This window comes from Pomacea canaliculata, linkage group LG5 (genome assembly GCF_003073045.1).
Source record: "Pomacea canaliculata isolate SZHN2017 linkage group LG5, ASM307304v1, whole genome shotgun sequence".
In the NCBI taxonomy this organism is placed as follows: domain Eukaryota; kingdom Metazoa; phylum Mollusca; class Gastropoda; order Architaenioglossa; family Ampullariidae; genus Pomacea; species Pomacea canaliculata.
The window spans coordinates 1,290,013-1,306,095 of NC_037594.1; the positions used below are offsets into that span (position 1 = coordinate 1,290,013).

The 16,083-nt window shown below is 37.0% G+C and overlaps 1 protein-coding gene across 1 annotated transcript in view; it reads right to left on the reverse strand.

Moving 5' to 3' along the window:
* Window positions 1–15,548, reverse strand: part of LOC112564202 (poly [ADP-ribose] polymerase 14-like) — a 38,615-nt gene extending 23,067 nt beyond the window's left edge. Inside the window, exons 1-12 of the mRNA XM_025238853.1 lie at window positions 15,076–15,548; window positions 11,613–11,740; window positions 9,535–9,982; window positions 8,948–9,157; window positions 8,445–8,702; window positions 6,724–6,972; window positions 5,190–5,438; window positions 4,408–4,704; window positions 3,924–4,166; window positions 3,220–3,453; window positions 902–2,439; window positions 329–533 (exon numbers count right to left, since the gene is read on the reverse strand). Coding sequence (XP_025094638.1) covers window positions 329–533; window positions 902–2,439; window positions 3,220–3,453; window positions 3,924–4,166; window positions 4,408–4,704; window positions 5,190–5,438; window positions 6,724–6,972; window positions 8,445–8,702; window positions 8,948–9,157; window positions 9,535–9,982; window positions 11,613–11,740; window positions 15,076–15,244 — 4,228 coding nt within the window. The 5' untranslated portion in view covers window positions 15,245–15,548. The remainder of the gene's footprint in view (window positions 1–328; window positions 534–901; window positions 2,440–3,219; window positions 3,454–3,923; window positions 4,167–4,407; window positions 4,705–5,189; window positions 5,439–6,723; window positions 6,973–8,444; window positions 8,703–8,947; window positions 9,158–9,534; window positions 9,983–11,612; window positions 11,741–15,075) is intronic.
* Window positions 15,549–16,083: the final 535 nt, after the last annotated feature.

Here is a 16,083-nt window from a genome sequence, read left to right on the forward strand (position 1 = left end):
TTTCCTATTTGTAGATAATCATGGTCATGTTAAGATTGAAGCCTCAGTAGTCCGGCTGCATCCCATCAGAAATCGATAGCTTTTATAAGTTTCAAGCTCTAGTTTCAACCTGACCCATTCCTCTTTTGCATTATATGAATATGCCTTTAAATCTAGCCTCTTCCATGCGCATCTTTAAATGTGCGCACTGCTAACAAAAAAACCCCAAACTGACATCAGTTAATTAAAGAAAATTTCTCTCAATGGATTTGAAGGTTAATTTGCCAGATAAATTTCTTGTTATTTAGACTACTAAATAATCTATTACTCTGATTTATGTAATAATAACCTTTGTTAGCTATATCCTTTGCCAAGCCTCCAATATGGTCCAGACGACTGTTAGCTGCATTAACAATAACTTCCACAGGCAACTTAGTTATGTCTCCATGTACAGCCATTATAGTAACACCACCTGGCAGCTGCACAGTGATTGCTGATTTTTCTTCTGAGGGAGCTTCATCGCCAATCCTGGGAGTACTTCTGGACACCTTTATCTATTGATTATAGCAACAACGAACATACACTAACTAGATATTTATTATACAACATAAAGCAATTTTTCTACACCAGCTTTAAAGTAAGAGTTCACTGACAAAATAGTAGAAGCACAGATATTGGTAAAAGCAGGAAACAGAAAGTTCATGACACAAGATATATGCAGTTAATGGGAATGCAGTGGGTGGAATAAATCAAAAACAACCTACTTTATGGAAGTCTTTTAACTCAAGAATGTATTAATGAACACATCACTAATAATTAAGGTATTTTACAACATGCAAACAAGATATCTTAATGTATAAACAAGATACTAAAATGTATATAGAAACAATATCTCCCTACCCTAAAAAAAATATTAGCGTACCGTCAAAGTGGAAGGTTCCTCTCTCAAAGAAAAGACACACTGAACGCTGCGGCCAAGTTTCTCCAACTCCTTCTCACAGTCTGGAGATGACAGAAATTTAACCTTGGCTTGTTCTGTCAGAGTTTCTCTGTGACACTTGACCTCTGAACCTACTTGTTCCAGATTTTTTGTCATTAAATCTAATCCCATTTGAGTTCCACGGATCTGAAACTCCTGCCCAGATTCATCTACAGTCAATTCCACTTTGTAAGCTCGTAAATTGTTGCTTAGACCGATTACCCTGGCCCGCCAATAATTGACAACAAAAAACTGGAGACTTGGAAAAAAGTGGCAGCTCAGCATGTAGATGGTGTTCTCTTTTAGGAATCGCTCTGTCTCCTCTATTACTGCATGCATTATGTTGTCTGTGCCAGCTATAAACAGCTGATGGCCATTATGCATGGGAACAATTTTCAAGACACCAGTATGGTCACCAGTTATTTTACCCACAAACTGGTTCCATTCAGATGACATCAGTAGATCAGCTGTCTCAGGTTCAAGAGGGCGCTGGTGTTGTACAACAGACTTCTGCATGATGTGAATAGCATTCACAAGGTACTTGTCAGAGAAACAGTAGACAGCTACCTCTCCCTGACTGTCCACATCCCAAACTGCCACAATTTTCTCAGTCTTAAACTTGTGAATAACATAATCCCGTGTTTCTTTGGTGCCCAAAAGACTTTTCTGCAGGTTGCTCATGTTGGTGAGTTTATCAGACTTGACTGACTGCAGGAGCTCATACATCTCAACCTGAGCCTCTTTCACATCTCTGAGCAAGCCATGGTAGCTGATCTCCCCTTTTGCTGTGCGAATATCTACCTTAAGTCCTGGATGTCGTTTGGCTGCTTCACTCGGGAAAGAAAAGGCTGCCAAAAGACGAAGCTGGAAGAGTTTAAGATTTTTGTTGGTCTCTGTGATTTCCTGCTTTTTACGCTCAGCTTCTTCTTCCTTCTGGGTGACAATGTGTTTCACTTGCTTCATAAGATCATCAGCCATGCTCTTCATGCCCACTACAATAAATGCCTTTTCTTCAGACAATGTAAATATGACTGCTGAATCCCGGCTGGCTGGCTTGATGGTAGTTACAGATTTTTCTGTCTCATCCCAAATCTCCTGCATCACCTCTTGACGAAGAACGACAATCATGCTGTACATGGATTCAACAGCCTGTTGAACATCATTGGTCCAGGTACGAGCCAGCACACGTGCATGCTGAACTGATGTTGTCAAGGTACATTCTGCAGACAACATGTTGTCTGAAAACTTTGGGTTAGCATGCAAATCTTTCAGCTTCAGGGTCAGTCCTGCTTGTAATGTAGCTGACTGCCGAATGAATGCTACTTTGTATTTATCCACATCTTTAAATTCCACAGGTTTGGGCAGCGTAAAGGTAGTGGCATCCCTACTGCCCCCAGATGGTCCAAGACACTCCATGTAACGCTTAACTGTGAGCTTACTTCCATCCAGTGTGTGGGACTTAGCTAGGATACTCTCAATCACTGTTAAAAGCATAAAATGTTTACACTTTTACAACACATAAATGAAAACAAACGAAATCTAAATAAAGTTAATATTTGTTTAACCATATTTGTTTACAGGTCATTAGTTAACACAATCATGTCATATCTATCCTCAAAAGATATGGAATTTTACAACTTTAAAAAAAAAATTAGAAACAAATAAAAAGATAACTAAGCTAGTAAATTTACCATTAAAACATAATTGTAATCAATAATTTCAGGATAAAAAGATGTGGTCACGATTTGTTGAAATTTTAACTAATTTCAATGCAATAGAAAATTTGTGGCATCATCTAAAGGAAATAGATCTAGAGACAAATGCTGTTTCTTCATTTTCACTGTTTTTCATTCAACAGGAAATAGATTTTAAAGAATCTAATCGATATAAAATTTAATTGAACAATAAATGGTCCTCCAAAAAAAAAAGGAAAAAAACCCAAGACAATCTTAAGTACAGCTACTCTGGGGCAGTAAATGCCTTTCTCAAATTGGCATTGTGAATCCCATGACTTGAGCTGATCAAGGCACCCAGTTAATTGAGGCAAATCAGTCTAGCCCCATCAATTTCCTCATCTTGACACTTTATGCAATGTCAGACTAGAGTCAGAATAGAGACCTTGACAGCAGTCGATCTGCTCAAATGAAACACAGAGCTACAAATAAAGAACTAGGACTTGGAAACAGCTCAAGTTAACAAATTTCTGAAGGACAAAAGTTGGTGAAAGATACATTCCACAGACAGAAAATTTTTTTTCATACCTTCATAGTTCTCAAAGAAAACCAGACACCTGCCATTTTCATGGTCAATGGTCACTTTCTCCACGGGACCACCACCACTTCGCTTGCCCTCAAAGTAAAATAAAAGGGTGTCCTCTGTTGTATTTTTGTTTAAGTTCTCCACAAGCACGCAGTTTGAGATGGGAACCTTTGACACTGAGATCTGTCTCCCTTCCAGTTTTTTTTGTCGACACATTTCTTGCACCTTTGAGAAGTCTGATGAGAAAAAGTATGACTGTTAATTTGGGGTCATTAGTGATGCGGAACAATCTAGTGAAGTGCAAATTTGTTATAATTATTGTAGCATTAAGACCAAAATAAAAGAACATCTTTAACAGACTCCCATGATAAATAAGATCTTCACACAATGCTCCCACTTGTAGAAAGAAAAATTAAACTCCCTGTTATTAGTAATTTTTGTTTAGAAGTTACTTATAAATATCTCCTTGCCTGCACTGCACAAGTCACATACAAATCTGCATAGTCGTTCTACTGTATGTGGTTTTGCTATTATTTGATGCTTATAAGATTATTCACAATATTCTTAGAATGTATTTGTAGTATAATGCGTCGTCAGCTACTACTGTGAATAGTCCATCCCATGTCTGAGTCTGTGAAATATTCTTAGTATAAAGAAAAAATTGTAACATGGAAACAATCATCTTTGTAGAAAACCATGAATGCACCTGGGTCTTCATCAAATACAGCAAGGACATTTCCAACCTCATCAGCATAAATCAGGTCAGTTGGTTCCTGTCCAGTTATCCGCTCCAGGTACATGGCCAGACAGTCACGTGTTGTGCTCTCTGCCACATTGTGGAACAGCAGCTTGTCTGGGTATGGAGGTTTGGGTATTGGGGGTACATACAGGGTCACTTCCACAGGTTGACCAGCAATTTTATGTTGTTGACTTGCCACGCGTTCTGCCACTGTCAATCCGGAAGTAGATAATAACCAAACATTTTCGAGGCATATTTTTTTGTGGAAAACCAGTAAAACTGAATTCCAACAGAACATATATACTTTATAATCATCATATTTAAATATGACATTTAAAGCAGATAACAGAACATATCTCTTAGGCCAATTATGGATTACTTGCTATTGGTTCAGTCACAAATGTCACTTTTATAGCAGTCATGTAACATATAATTCCATAACTCTACTGACCTTCTGGCTTCACAAAGGTGACACAGACAAGTCCTTTCTCTCGATCGATCTCCACTTTTTCCACATCACCTCCTCCATGCCTCTTTGCCTCAAAGTAAAATATGTAGGTGTCTTCACTTTGTATGTTGTCACCAACATTAACTTCAACTGTTCTCAGAGGTTCTTCTTGACATTCCTGCTTTTTGACAGTCTTTTCTTCTACTGACTTCGGTCTCATTGTTTTTTCAGGAACATACAGAGTGACTTCAAGATCACGGTTACCAACATGATGTGTTCTGTTGCAAACCATGCTAGCAGCTGCAATAAGACCAGCATTAGAAGAAATTCATTAAATTACATTGAAGAGGTATGTAACAGCATTAGAGTCACAAAAGAAACTGCAACTAAAAAAAATATCTTGTAGGTGTAGAAAAAAGGGTTTTCTTTACAATAAAAATCTATATACTTCAGTTCAACACCAATTTTAGTGTCGTTTTACCGCTGATAGAAACAGCAAATTACATTAGATTACACAGCAGGCATACCCAATGCTACCAATAATGGTGCTGATGGAAATCTGAGAGAAAAATGATGTACACTAACTCACATAATAATCATCATAATTGGTTTTGCAAAACATTTCTCTGTGTGGATGAAAGCTCAATGCACTGCATACAAAAGACAGCAAATGAATCAGTTAAATGAATACAGGAATCACAGCATCAGCAAACAGATCAATATATATAAATAAGTCACTTAAGCTCTAAGACATGTGCAAGAACAGGAATCTCTCAGCCACCCACTTTCTGGATCCTCAAATGTGATGTAGACTGCATGATCCTTTTCATCCACTCGTGTCTCTTTGATGATACCACCGCCACTCTTCTTTGGGTTTTCAAAATACAGAGAGTATAGTTCAAGCTGCTGAAGATCACCTTTTGTGATCTTGATTGTGCAAGGTTGAGAAGTCAAGGGATCTTCTTTGGGAGCAAGGCTCACTTGAAGTTCTTTACCTCCTACTTTGTGTGTTCCCTTAGCAACCTGTTCAGCTTCTGAAAAAGTGATGATCAAATACAATGCTAACACCCGCATGAATAATCATTATCATTATTATTATTTACAAAGCACCTGCCTATTCAACACTTACTAAGCGCATTCATTCAGTCATGTACATCATTTAGAAACCACAATGAAGAACCCACCTTTAAGGCATAAAAAGCAGTACTCAAGGCATATCCAGTCAAACAAGATGAGACTGAATAAAGGCACATTACAAGTACTACTTTCTAATAAATATGTTTCCAAGAGACATTTGAAGGCTGAGAAAACAGAGTAATGTTCCATGATAGCAAAGTCCAAAGGTGAGGTCTGTAGTATGAGAAGAAATATAATCTGTTGGAATGATGCTTGAAGCAGTCTAGACAGAGAAAGCAACTGCTGGAGGAAGAATGGAGGATTTTAAAAGCTGAAACCTGAACAAGAAAATAAATATTGTCCTGACTTTCCAAGATGAAGGACAGAAAGGATATCAGCATATACAGAGCATTAGGAGCTGGTCATGTTTCAAGTCTTTGGTTAGGCAGTTCACAGCAATGTCATGAAGGCAATGGTAACAGTTATTATTAACAGTCAATGCCAGCTCATCTACAAACAGTCCAACATGGTCGTTCTGAGCTCTTTGAATCCTATAAAGATGACAGCAGGAAAAAGACAGTAAGAATAATAATAATTAATGTACATTTGCTCAGCACTCTACCACAACATAATTGTAAGGTGACCAGACGTCCCGCATTAGGCGGGACAGTCCCGCTTTTGACCTCGTGTCCCGCCTGAATATCGGGCGGGACGCCCAATGTCCCGCTTTCTGGCTTTCTGGAAGTCCATCAAATGTCCCGGTTGTCTTTAAAAATCGGAATACCGTACACTGATACGCCCCCCCCCCTACTTTTTTCGGCGTTTTTTGTCGGTGACGACACCATCTTCGGCACGTGTCCCGCTTTCGCTCCCGAAACGTCTGGTCACCTTATAATTGTCATGTTCCAAGAAGAAATCAATTGCACGAATAATATGAATGATAGAAATTGGAAAAAAAATAAAAAATAGTGAAAGTTACATAGCCAGACTGAAACTTGGGGCCTAAAATGCCAGCGATTTTTTTCAAACAAACATGTTTTCAGGGAATATTCGGGTGATTCTATCATTTCTAGTGGCATTTTACATGACCAAGCTTCAACATGTTGATTACATAAAGTAGTTAATACAGAAGTTAATATCAGTAGTTATGATAAAACAAAGGCACAGATGATGACATTGGAAGAAGAACTAATGCATGTTTACCTTCTGGTGTTTGGAAGGTGATATAAATCACATCATTGTCCTCACTAACTTGAAAGTTGGTTACTGTGCCAGCAACTTTTCTGGGATTCTCAAAGTACAGCTGGTATAGCTCAAGTTTCTGGGGATCAAATCCCCTCACTTCTAAAGTGCACTGCCCCTTGTCCTCCACAACAGGTGGTGGGGTGTAAAGTGTGACTTCGAGCACCTTCCCGCCAACTGTGTGTCCCCTTGTGGTCACCTGCTTGGCAACTGATGAAAACAAAAAGGTATGTCAAACATTTCATAAAAGATAAAAATAGTTAAACAAACACTTAGATATATGCATTTTTCTAACTACTACACATCTATATAAAGTGTACCCACATGTTCACACTATGAAAAGCAAATTACTGCAAAACCTAATTGTGTTAGGTGTTATCTTCATATCAACATTAAAGTGGGCTAAGTGTATAGACAATTTATCTGGAAAGGCACTAAAAACCTTTGCAGGAATCAGGAAACTATATTCTAGATTAAAGAACCTCCCAGCAGACATAATCTTTAAAATAGTTGAAAATAAAACAAATTCTACTTTATGGGTAAGAGAGATTTGGGGATGGAAGCAATATTAGGATATAGAGAAGGGCACATACAGTTTTGTAAGTGATTTCTAAATATTGGAAAGGATGCACAGATTTCAGGATGTTAAAATGGCATTAGCAGATTCCCTCTTGTAATAGATTTAAATTATTCATACGAATTATCAAAAACTGGTGCAGAGTATTAATGTTATCAAAACTCAGATACCAAAAGCAATGTTACAACATGCTGCATTTGCAAGATAGGGCTGGTAGATCTAACTGGGCCTGTCAGATTAGAACTTTACAGTGTGGTAATGGTTTTAAATAAATATGGACAATTCAGGTGGTTGTCAATTTTTCCCACTGTAAAAGAAAATTTAAGTGTTTCCAGCAAAAATGAAATGATTCACCATTTGTCTCTTCCTGAATATTGTGATTATCACCCTAGCAATTACAGCACCATATACAAACACCAGCATGTCTTGTGTCTTTAAGGATAAAACCTTTCTACCCCTTAATGGAACCACTCGTTTCAACCCAACAAGTACTAATCCTGAATGTGAAGAATGTGATCATAGAAGCCTAGAAGACTTGTACCACATTCTGTTGATATTTCTGTAGATAATACTCATCTTAATTAACCGATGTATCCCACTTTTCTGCAAAAGAGTCCACTACTCTACCCCTACCTAGAGGGTAGTGTAGCCATTAAAGTTTCCCAGTATATAACAGAATGTGTGAGATTGGGATATCCATGACTATGAACATCACATAAGGTTACACAGTGTAGAATGCCTAAATCTGTATGTACTATGCTGTAGATCCTTAATACAAAAGAAACGATGCTTATGTAAAGCCACCCAATGTTCATATGTATGTAACCAAACAGTACTTTGTGTTCATATGGCCTTTCAAAAACCGAATAAAGAAATTATTATCTCACACACACATGTATATTGTGCCATGACCATAATATTTTATCTGCAAAAGTTGTAGTAACAGAACTTTCGCCATCTCTCAAAGTATTCTATACAACAATTTCTAAAATTTGTATGCTAGGTTTGGATGTATAACTATTTTATATAAAAAATGTGCACGTCTCAAAGCTTCATTTTCCTTTGCTTGACTAGCATCCCAAAGAAAGAAAGAAGCTGTACTCACCTGCTGCATCCACAAAAGTGATGTACAAAACTTTTTCCTCTTCATTCCAGTTTGAGTCTTCTATGTCTCCACCCCCTTTTGAAGGGTTTTCAAAGTACAAGAGACACATTTCTTTCATCACTTCATCTGGAACACTTCGGACCTCAACAATGCAACACTCTTGAGCCTTGTCATGTTCCTTGCTCTCTGATACCAACTCTACCTTTATTTTCTTGTTCATCAGCAGGTGTGGCGCTTTATTCATCACACGCTGGATTACTGGATGACAGAAAAATACATCCCTTTTAGCAACGGTTTTTAGAGGCAGCATAGAGAAAAAGAAACTCAAGACCACACATTCAAATATACTTTTCTTATTCTTCTTTCAGCTTATTTAACAATCTGTATTAAAATCAATCAATAAGAAGTATGCCATGTAAGAATTTTACATTCTATTGCATTTTAACTTTTACTTTTAGATTTTTTAGTGCTTATGTTTCTTGTAATAACTGAACAAAACTTACTATTCTCATCATCAAAATAGATGTCTGCTTCTCCTGCACCACCCCTGAGGTCAATTTTGAGAACAGGACCTCCGCCATTTTTTCTATCTTCAAAATATGTTCGCAAGTCCAGCTCATTTGCTGTAATTGGTAGTTCTGTTACTCGCAGGAAATACTGTCGACGTGGTTCAGAGCTTAGAGAATCTAATGGTAAGCTCAGCACATCAAAGTCTGTAGAAAAGAGTAATTAGTAAAATAAAGTACATCAAGAGCTAGTTATAATAATGCACAGCATTTATATAGCCTCTTTCCAATACAGGCAAGAGTGGCAGACCCAGTCACCTGCTGCATCTATCCCTATGCTCCCCCAAAGACAGGTGCTGGTCAAGGGATGACTGACGGACTTAATCAACCAGCTGGATTCACAAGAGAAAGCACATATCAAAGATTTTATCCAATTGGAAGCAGACTCGCTAGACAGATTGTTAATGTACCACAAATCATGCCCCTTAACACCATCCCTGAAGCGCAACTACATATATATAAAAGCACACACAATCATCAAAAGCACCGTAAGTACACATCACAACCAATAAAATACAGTATACCTGAGTGAAGATTGTTGTCAAAAGAGATTAAGTCTTGCCCTTGGAAGCTGGCATCAGCAAATGCTACTTTTTGGTCACCTTCCTCATGTTCAGGTAATTCTCCTGCATGTCTGAAGTCATATCCATCTTCACCTGCACTCTTCCTGATGTCTCCTGAAGTTGAAGTCATTTGCAACATGTAGGATACATGCTGAGGCTGGAGGTGTGTTAAATCTGGATACATCCCATACTGATAAGTTTTCCCAGGGTGGACTTGTTGCAGAGATTCGCTTAACTCTGGATTTAACTCTGGAAACATCTGGGACTGCACTCCAGATGTAGAGTAAGGCTCCATCACAGAGCCATCAGTAGCTTCAGAAGTTTCCACTTGAACAAATTGTTTATTTGGATTTCTACTTTCAAAGAGTTCATCTGATGAGACAGATTTCAGGTTTCCAGAGTCTGGCACCTGCAGATGTGACGAAAAGTTATTTAAACTTCTTTCTTTCCCATTCACAAAATTTTAGGGGTTCTCAGACTCCCAAATGAAATTGTTGGGGTAGAACCCCAACTATCTTGCCTCCTCCAAATAAAAAACTTAAGATGTCAGCGAAAGGTAGAAAAACTAAAAAAGCACACAGTAATGATCAATTGTTAATATTACCATGACCTTGATCTCTGAACCCATCTTTTCATGCATATAAAAGTATGTAATGACGTTTGATAACAAATAATCATGAAATATCACTTTTTATATCCAATTTATTATAAAATGTCTTAGACAATGAAATTCTCTTACTTTTTCAGAGCCCCTAGGTCATTCTTCTTTATGCAATTAGCAGCTCTCAAGTGATTTACACATGTTTAATAAGAATAATTATGCTAATTTTATTCATTGCTTTATCCTACCATAAAGTGCGAGATCAAAGCACTTGACAATAACTATGAACATTCAGACTGAATAATAAAAACACAAATACAGAGACAAGCAACAAAACATGCAAACGCTATGTCTATAGAATGAAAAATGGGAGGATGAAAGATAAGAAGCCCATAGTTGTTCCCAGCTTGCTCAATCAAGTTGAAAAACTGTAAGCAAGGCTGGAAATCCTCCTATCCATACCACAGTTCCAGCCATAGAACAGAACTAATAAGTACAGATTAGTTTGCTTTGCTGTTTCTCCGAAAACCATAATATCGAATGAGTTCACAAGCCATGGAAAGGAAGCTGTACAAATCCAGTGATATAATATTTACAAAATATTCAAATTCACATCATGAGCCACACATCTAGAAGTGTTTATATATCATTTGATCTGGTGCTTAATGAATTGTCGAAACACTGCTAGAAGTCTCCACAGAAAAGAACAAGATTATGGAGAGAGCATCAAATCAACAATGGCTAAAAATGGTAAATGGAAGGGTGTAGCATCTGTTTGCAGATATTATAGTGCATAATCTGTGATAACAGCAGATCAATTCTGACTTGGAAATGGTCTTGTCTGTAGACATCATCGACTGTAGTTCACTAGGATCAACATGACATTGAAGCAGAGATGATAAAGCAGATGACACCAACTGTGTGACTTTTCCATAGGTGAATTGTGCCAAAAAACTGTGCATAGAGATAGAGTAGGCTGACAGTCAACTATCAGAATCATGACAACAACAGGGGCAAAGGCTAGGCTGGATATGGCACAGTCATAACATCAAGTTTACTGCAAAGTACAATATTGATAGCAAAATCAAAAGGTCATTCACTAACGACTTGTTTCAGAAGTTAACACAGGAAAATTTATCTGCGAGCAGTCCACTTTATATGCAGTCCCTGGTCCAAACAAAGTTGGTTTTGGTGGTCTGTGAGCTAGAGCAACTAAAGCAGATCGTTTGTCTAAGTCATGCTCAAGAATGTGGCTGAAGAGCTTCTGCTGTCCTTAGAACAAAAATTGTAACTAACTTCTCAACGAAGATATAAAGTAGTGAAAGGAGTTTGACTTGTTTCCTGCAGATCATGCTCTGGGGAATTAATTAATATAGCCACCAGGATTTAGAACCTTTACCTTCATCTTTTTACAGTGAACTAATATCAACCAACTTACCTCAGGTTCTGGAGCGCTCCACCACTTGTCTGGGATATCCTCTACTTGTGGTGGATTAAGTGTTATAAGATAGTTCTGGCCCTCAAACTTCAAACATGATGTCCTTTTATATAGGCATTTCTTTCTATCTATGAAAAGAAAATCAAAACATTTTCAGGCATAGAAGCATATTCTGCTTGCATTGTAAGAAATAATGAGATAGCATCATTGTTACCTGATTTTTGAATGTTTCTGATATATTTTTCTAATAATATATAAGTGATGTCAATCCTACTGCTATAAGTTCTTCCTAACAAACAGAATGGTATATATATTTAAACTGAATATTCTAAATTCCAAAAAAGTAGAAATAAATACTGAAGGCCATCTAAAGACATTAAACATAAACAGTTATCTCAATGCATCTAAAGAACTACAGCCTGGTGTACCAACTTTTGTACATATTTACCCTCCACTCTCCTTTGATACCTTACCTTATGTTTGCTACTAATTATTCTCATAGTACTTAATTACTTCATTTACTTAGTTTATTTTTTCCCCATAAAGGACAAGGGCTAAACGGAAAAAGCATTTTCATGCTTATTTTACCTCTCGTTAATAAAGAATTGTCATTGTCAGCCTACTGTATTTACTATTGTAACTCATAATGATGGTGATAATTATTCATCTCAATTGAAGACTTGCAATAAACAAAATAATAATGATGATGATGATGATGATGATGATGATGATGATGATGATGATGATGATGATGATGAAATATGTAGTGTAAGCTTCCCTGTGTGAATGCAATCTCAACACCAGATAAAGTAAAGGTAGTAGAGGATCTCACACATTACAGCTTATTTTGCAAAGGCTGTTGGAGGGACCTTGTTTTCAATTTATTGACAGACATCTAGGCTTTTATGAGTCAACTGTGTGCTATGTTGTGGTACAATTAGTCTATCCATTAATTTTGCAAAGATAAAAAGTTGTAATAAATATGTGTTCCTTAAAAGACTATAGTAGGGTGCAATTTTTTTTCTTATCATTGGGTCAAGCTCAAAGTACCATGTACAGAAAGAAGTTAAAACACATTCCCAGATACAATACCATTATCACTTCTGTTTGTCTAGGCCACTTCAAGTGTCACTCCCATGGATTCCACTCCATCACCTTGACTTTGGAATTCTCTGCCCTTCAATATTAGACATTCCTTTACTTTTTAAGCCTTTTAAATCTCCCTTGAAAATATATTTGCTCACAAAACACTACTTGTAATGTGTCTTTGCTTCTCTCATCTTGTTTGACTGCATATGCCTAAGTACTATTTTTCATGTCTGAATGGTGAATTTGTTTATTGTCTTTTCTGAATGGTATACATAACTGAGTGTTCCTAGTACCTGTTGAATAGGTACCTTATAAATATTGATTATCATAATTTATTTCATGTTTGTACACAGATACATTTAACACATGCTTTCAGCTCTCCCAATCCTGATGTGTGTTATTGACTTCCTTCTATACATGATGGTGTTTGTAGATTTGTATCTTGAGAACAAAAGGGATGTATTCAACCAGATTTGGGCAATTTTATTGATCTTGAACAGTTCACCAATGGCACACCCCACTATAGCCTTTTAACATTTACAGCAAAAATTATAAATATACAAAGCATTATTGTTAAAGTAGAGTGAACAAATAGACAGCTACTATATAATGAGAAGTTCATCCACATTTCAACCAATAAAAATATATAAAATAATACAAAGAAAAAACACAATCTAAATACAGGATAAAGTGCAAAAAAGGAATCCATCAAGTGGTATATTTCATCACCACTGCAGACCTGGTAGGTCTCCCAGACCACAAAGCAAGGAATAAATACTGCAAGAGAGTACTAACAACAGTAACCTTCACCTGGGGCATCATGAAACAGCAGCCCCCTTCCATTCGCATCTACCTTAACTCCTTCTCTTCTTCACCCCATTTTTCCATAATAAAAAATTGTCAGTTGTTTATTACATAAGTTTTGCATGGAGAAAACTTATGTGTGATACTGATGAAGATATTGTTAGACCTTGACAAGTGCTACCGGTCAATTCAACCATTTACCAATTTGACCAAGTCTATTCGAGCATGCACGAGTCAATTTGACCATGACCCTCAGTCAATTAAGCTGCACCAATAGTCAATTCAACCATTGGCCTTAGTCAATTCAACCATCGAGTACAGAAGTTATTATTCAGTATTCATTGCTCAGTGTATGCAAACAAAATAAAGTATTTTTATACACAAATTAGTCATGTGATATACATGGGTCAGCTGTTATCAAATGAAAAATAAACAGTGCTTGAAGAAATGTGGTGAATGGATACCTGCATCTGTCCATCCTCCTAACTCATATTCAGATCTTGATCCTTCCCCAATGCAAAATCACCTTTCAATAGAAACACACTCTCCTTGGAAATTAACAAACATTTGGACTACCCATCTCTCTCTCATGGGCTATTGTATTAACCCACTTCAAAAGAATGTTTTTAGCACTGATGCTGTTGTGGGTTTTGGGTATAACTTAATTAATGTCATGTGGTAACTTAAAGTGAGATATGGAAATCTCCCACAATCAAAATCTAAAGATTCAACGCATCTGCAGGCTGAAAGCACATGAGTAATTAAAAAGGCCTTATCTGTATACAAGTTTTAGAGAGATTGTGGCCTTAGAAAGCAGTCAAGCACTTACTGCCAGAGGACAAGTTTGAACACTGGCTAAAGCAGATCGAGTGGCCCCATTTTGACAAATGTCAAATTTTTATTTACAAGGGTAACAGGATAATCAAAGGTTATGCTTTTTTACATATAGCTCTCAATCTAAGTAGAAGAAATTGAAACACTGCATCACTTCAAAACTAGCTAGGCATTAAAATCATAAAAGAGAAATTATAAGTACAAACATGGGGGTTGATATCTGAATTAATAAAATAGATATGTTACAGGTAGCCAGATAAACCTAGCTACCATAAGAAAAATATCCTGTTCACCTCGAAGGCACTTTCAGACTCAACCAAGGAAAGACATGATACAAACCTCTTTTTTAAAGACTATACTGAAAACTGATTTGTATTGACTTCAAGATCTTTCTCTCTCTCACACACACACACAAGATCTAGTGTGTCAGACAATTAAGGACGAGAAAGGAGACTTCATGAAAATTTACTTATTTTGTGGCCGAATTATTGCATAGATGATGATTTGGTCGAGTCCACTTGTGCCATGGTCGAATCGACTGATGGTCGAAATGCCAAATGGTCAAATAGACTGGCATCTTTGAAAAGATTGCCTTGCAGAATGAAAAATACTATAATTAATGTCTGTCGATCCTTACTTGTCATTTCTAAAAATGCTTGAGTAATTTTAACTGTTTGGTACTTTTGATTCTAGATTTTCGGGCACTGTTTAAAACAATCAAAAGTAGCAAACTTACCAGAGTGGGAACAAACTTGAAAAACCCACCGTCCTGAAGGCAAAAGAGCCAACCTTACAGCTGGGACTCCCGTTGTAGCCCTAAAATAGTTGGCCACATCGCTGGTATTCTGATTCTTGGGAAACCCATCGGCTATTAAACACTCTAACAATAGCTGGGATGTAGCCATTGTCACAATAAAGTTTGTTCAGTGAATCGACTGTTTTTGACCACCGGTTTCTGTCTCACCGCCAGGTGCTCCCTAGAAAACGTACTTTCGGTTTCGAACTCTTGGACTCGATAATGTATTTAATGATAACGTATGTCATCCAGGGAAAAACAACTTGGTGCAAGCTACATCTATCACACGTTTCTTTTTAAAATGCTATCTTGACAACAGGATGTCAGGATGTAATGTTGATTATATCACTTAATCGTCTCCATGACTAGAATCGTACATTCCCGACTGAGTAGAAGAGGCTCCATGTTTACAAACGTTATTAGAATTCAAACAATATAAAGTTTCTCGCTATGCTTGTTGTAATGTAACATATTATTTATCATTAATGTTATGCGCCTATTTAAAAGTGCTTAACTTCTTAATCCATTGTGTATTTTTCTATAAATATATGTTATTATGTCGATATCTTTCTTCGCTGCAACTAAATAAATGTCTTTCAGCCATGACTACGAATGATCGACTCACTTTCATGTTTTTATTTGTCTTACCAATAATTAAACAAGACCCGCTTTAAAATGCTTGTGATTGTCTAAATTTTAACAAAATCCAGAAGAAACACTTTAATAAAGCCATATTATCCACTATATCATCGTCTGACCCAAGTTTGGAAAACGAAAGTGTAGTTAGTTCCTGCTAAATTATCTCAGGGCGTGACGGACCTGTACAGGGAAACACATTACTGATATGACTTCGTGAATTGCGCTGGTTTCGCCACTTATGTTCATTGCTGGATAGGTCTGTCATTCATCGGGAATATTGGTTGTAGCTTTTTGACCCCGTTGATTTAA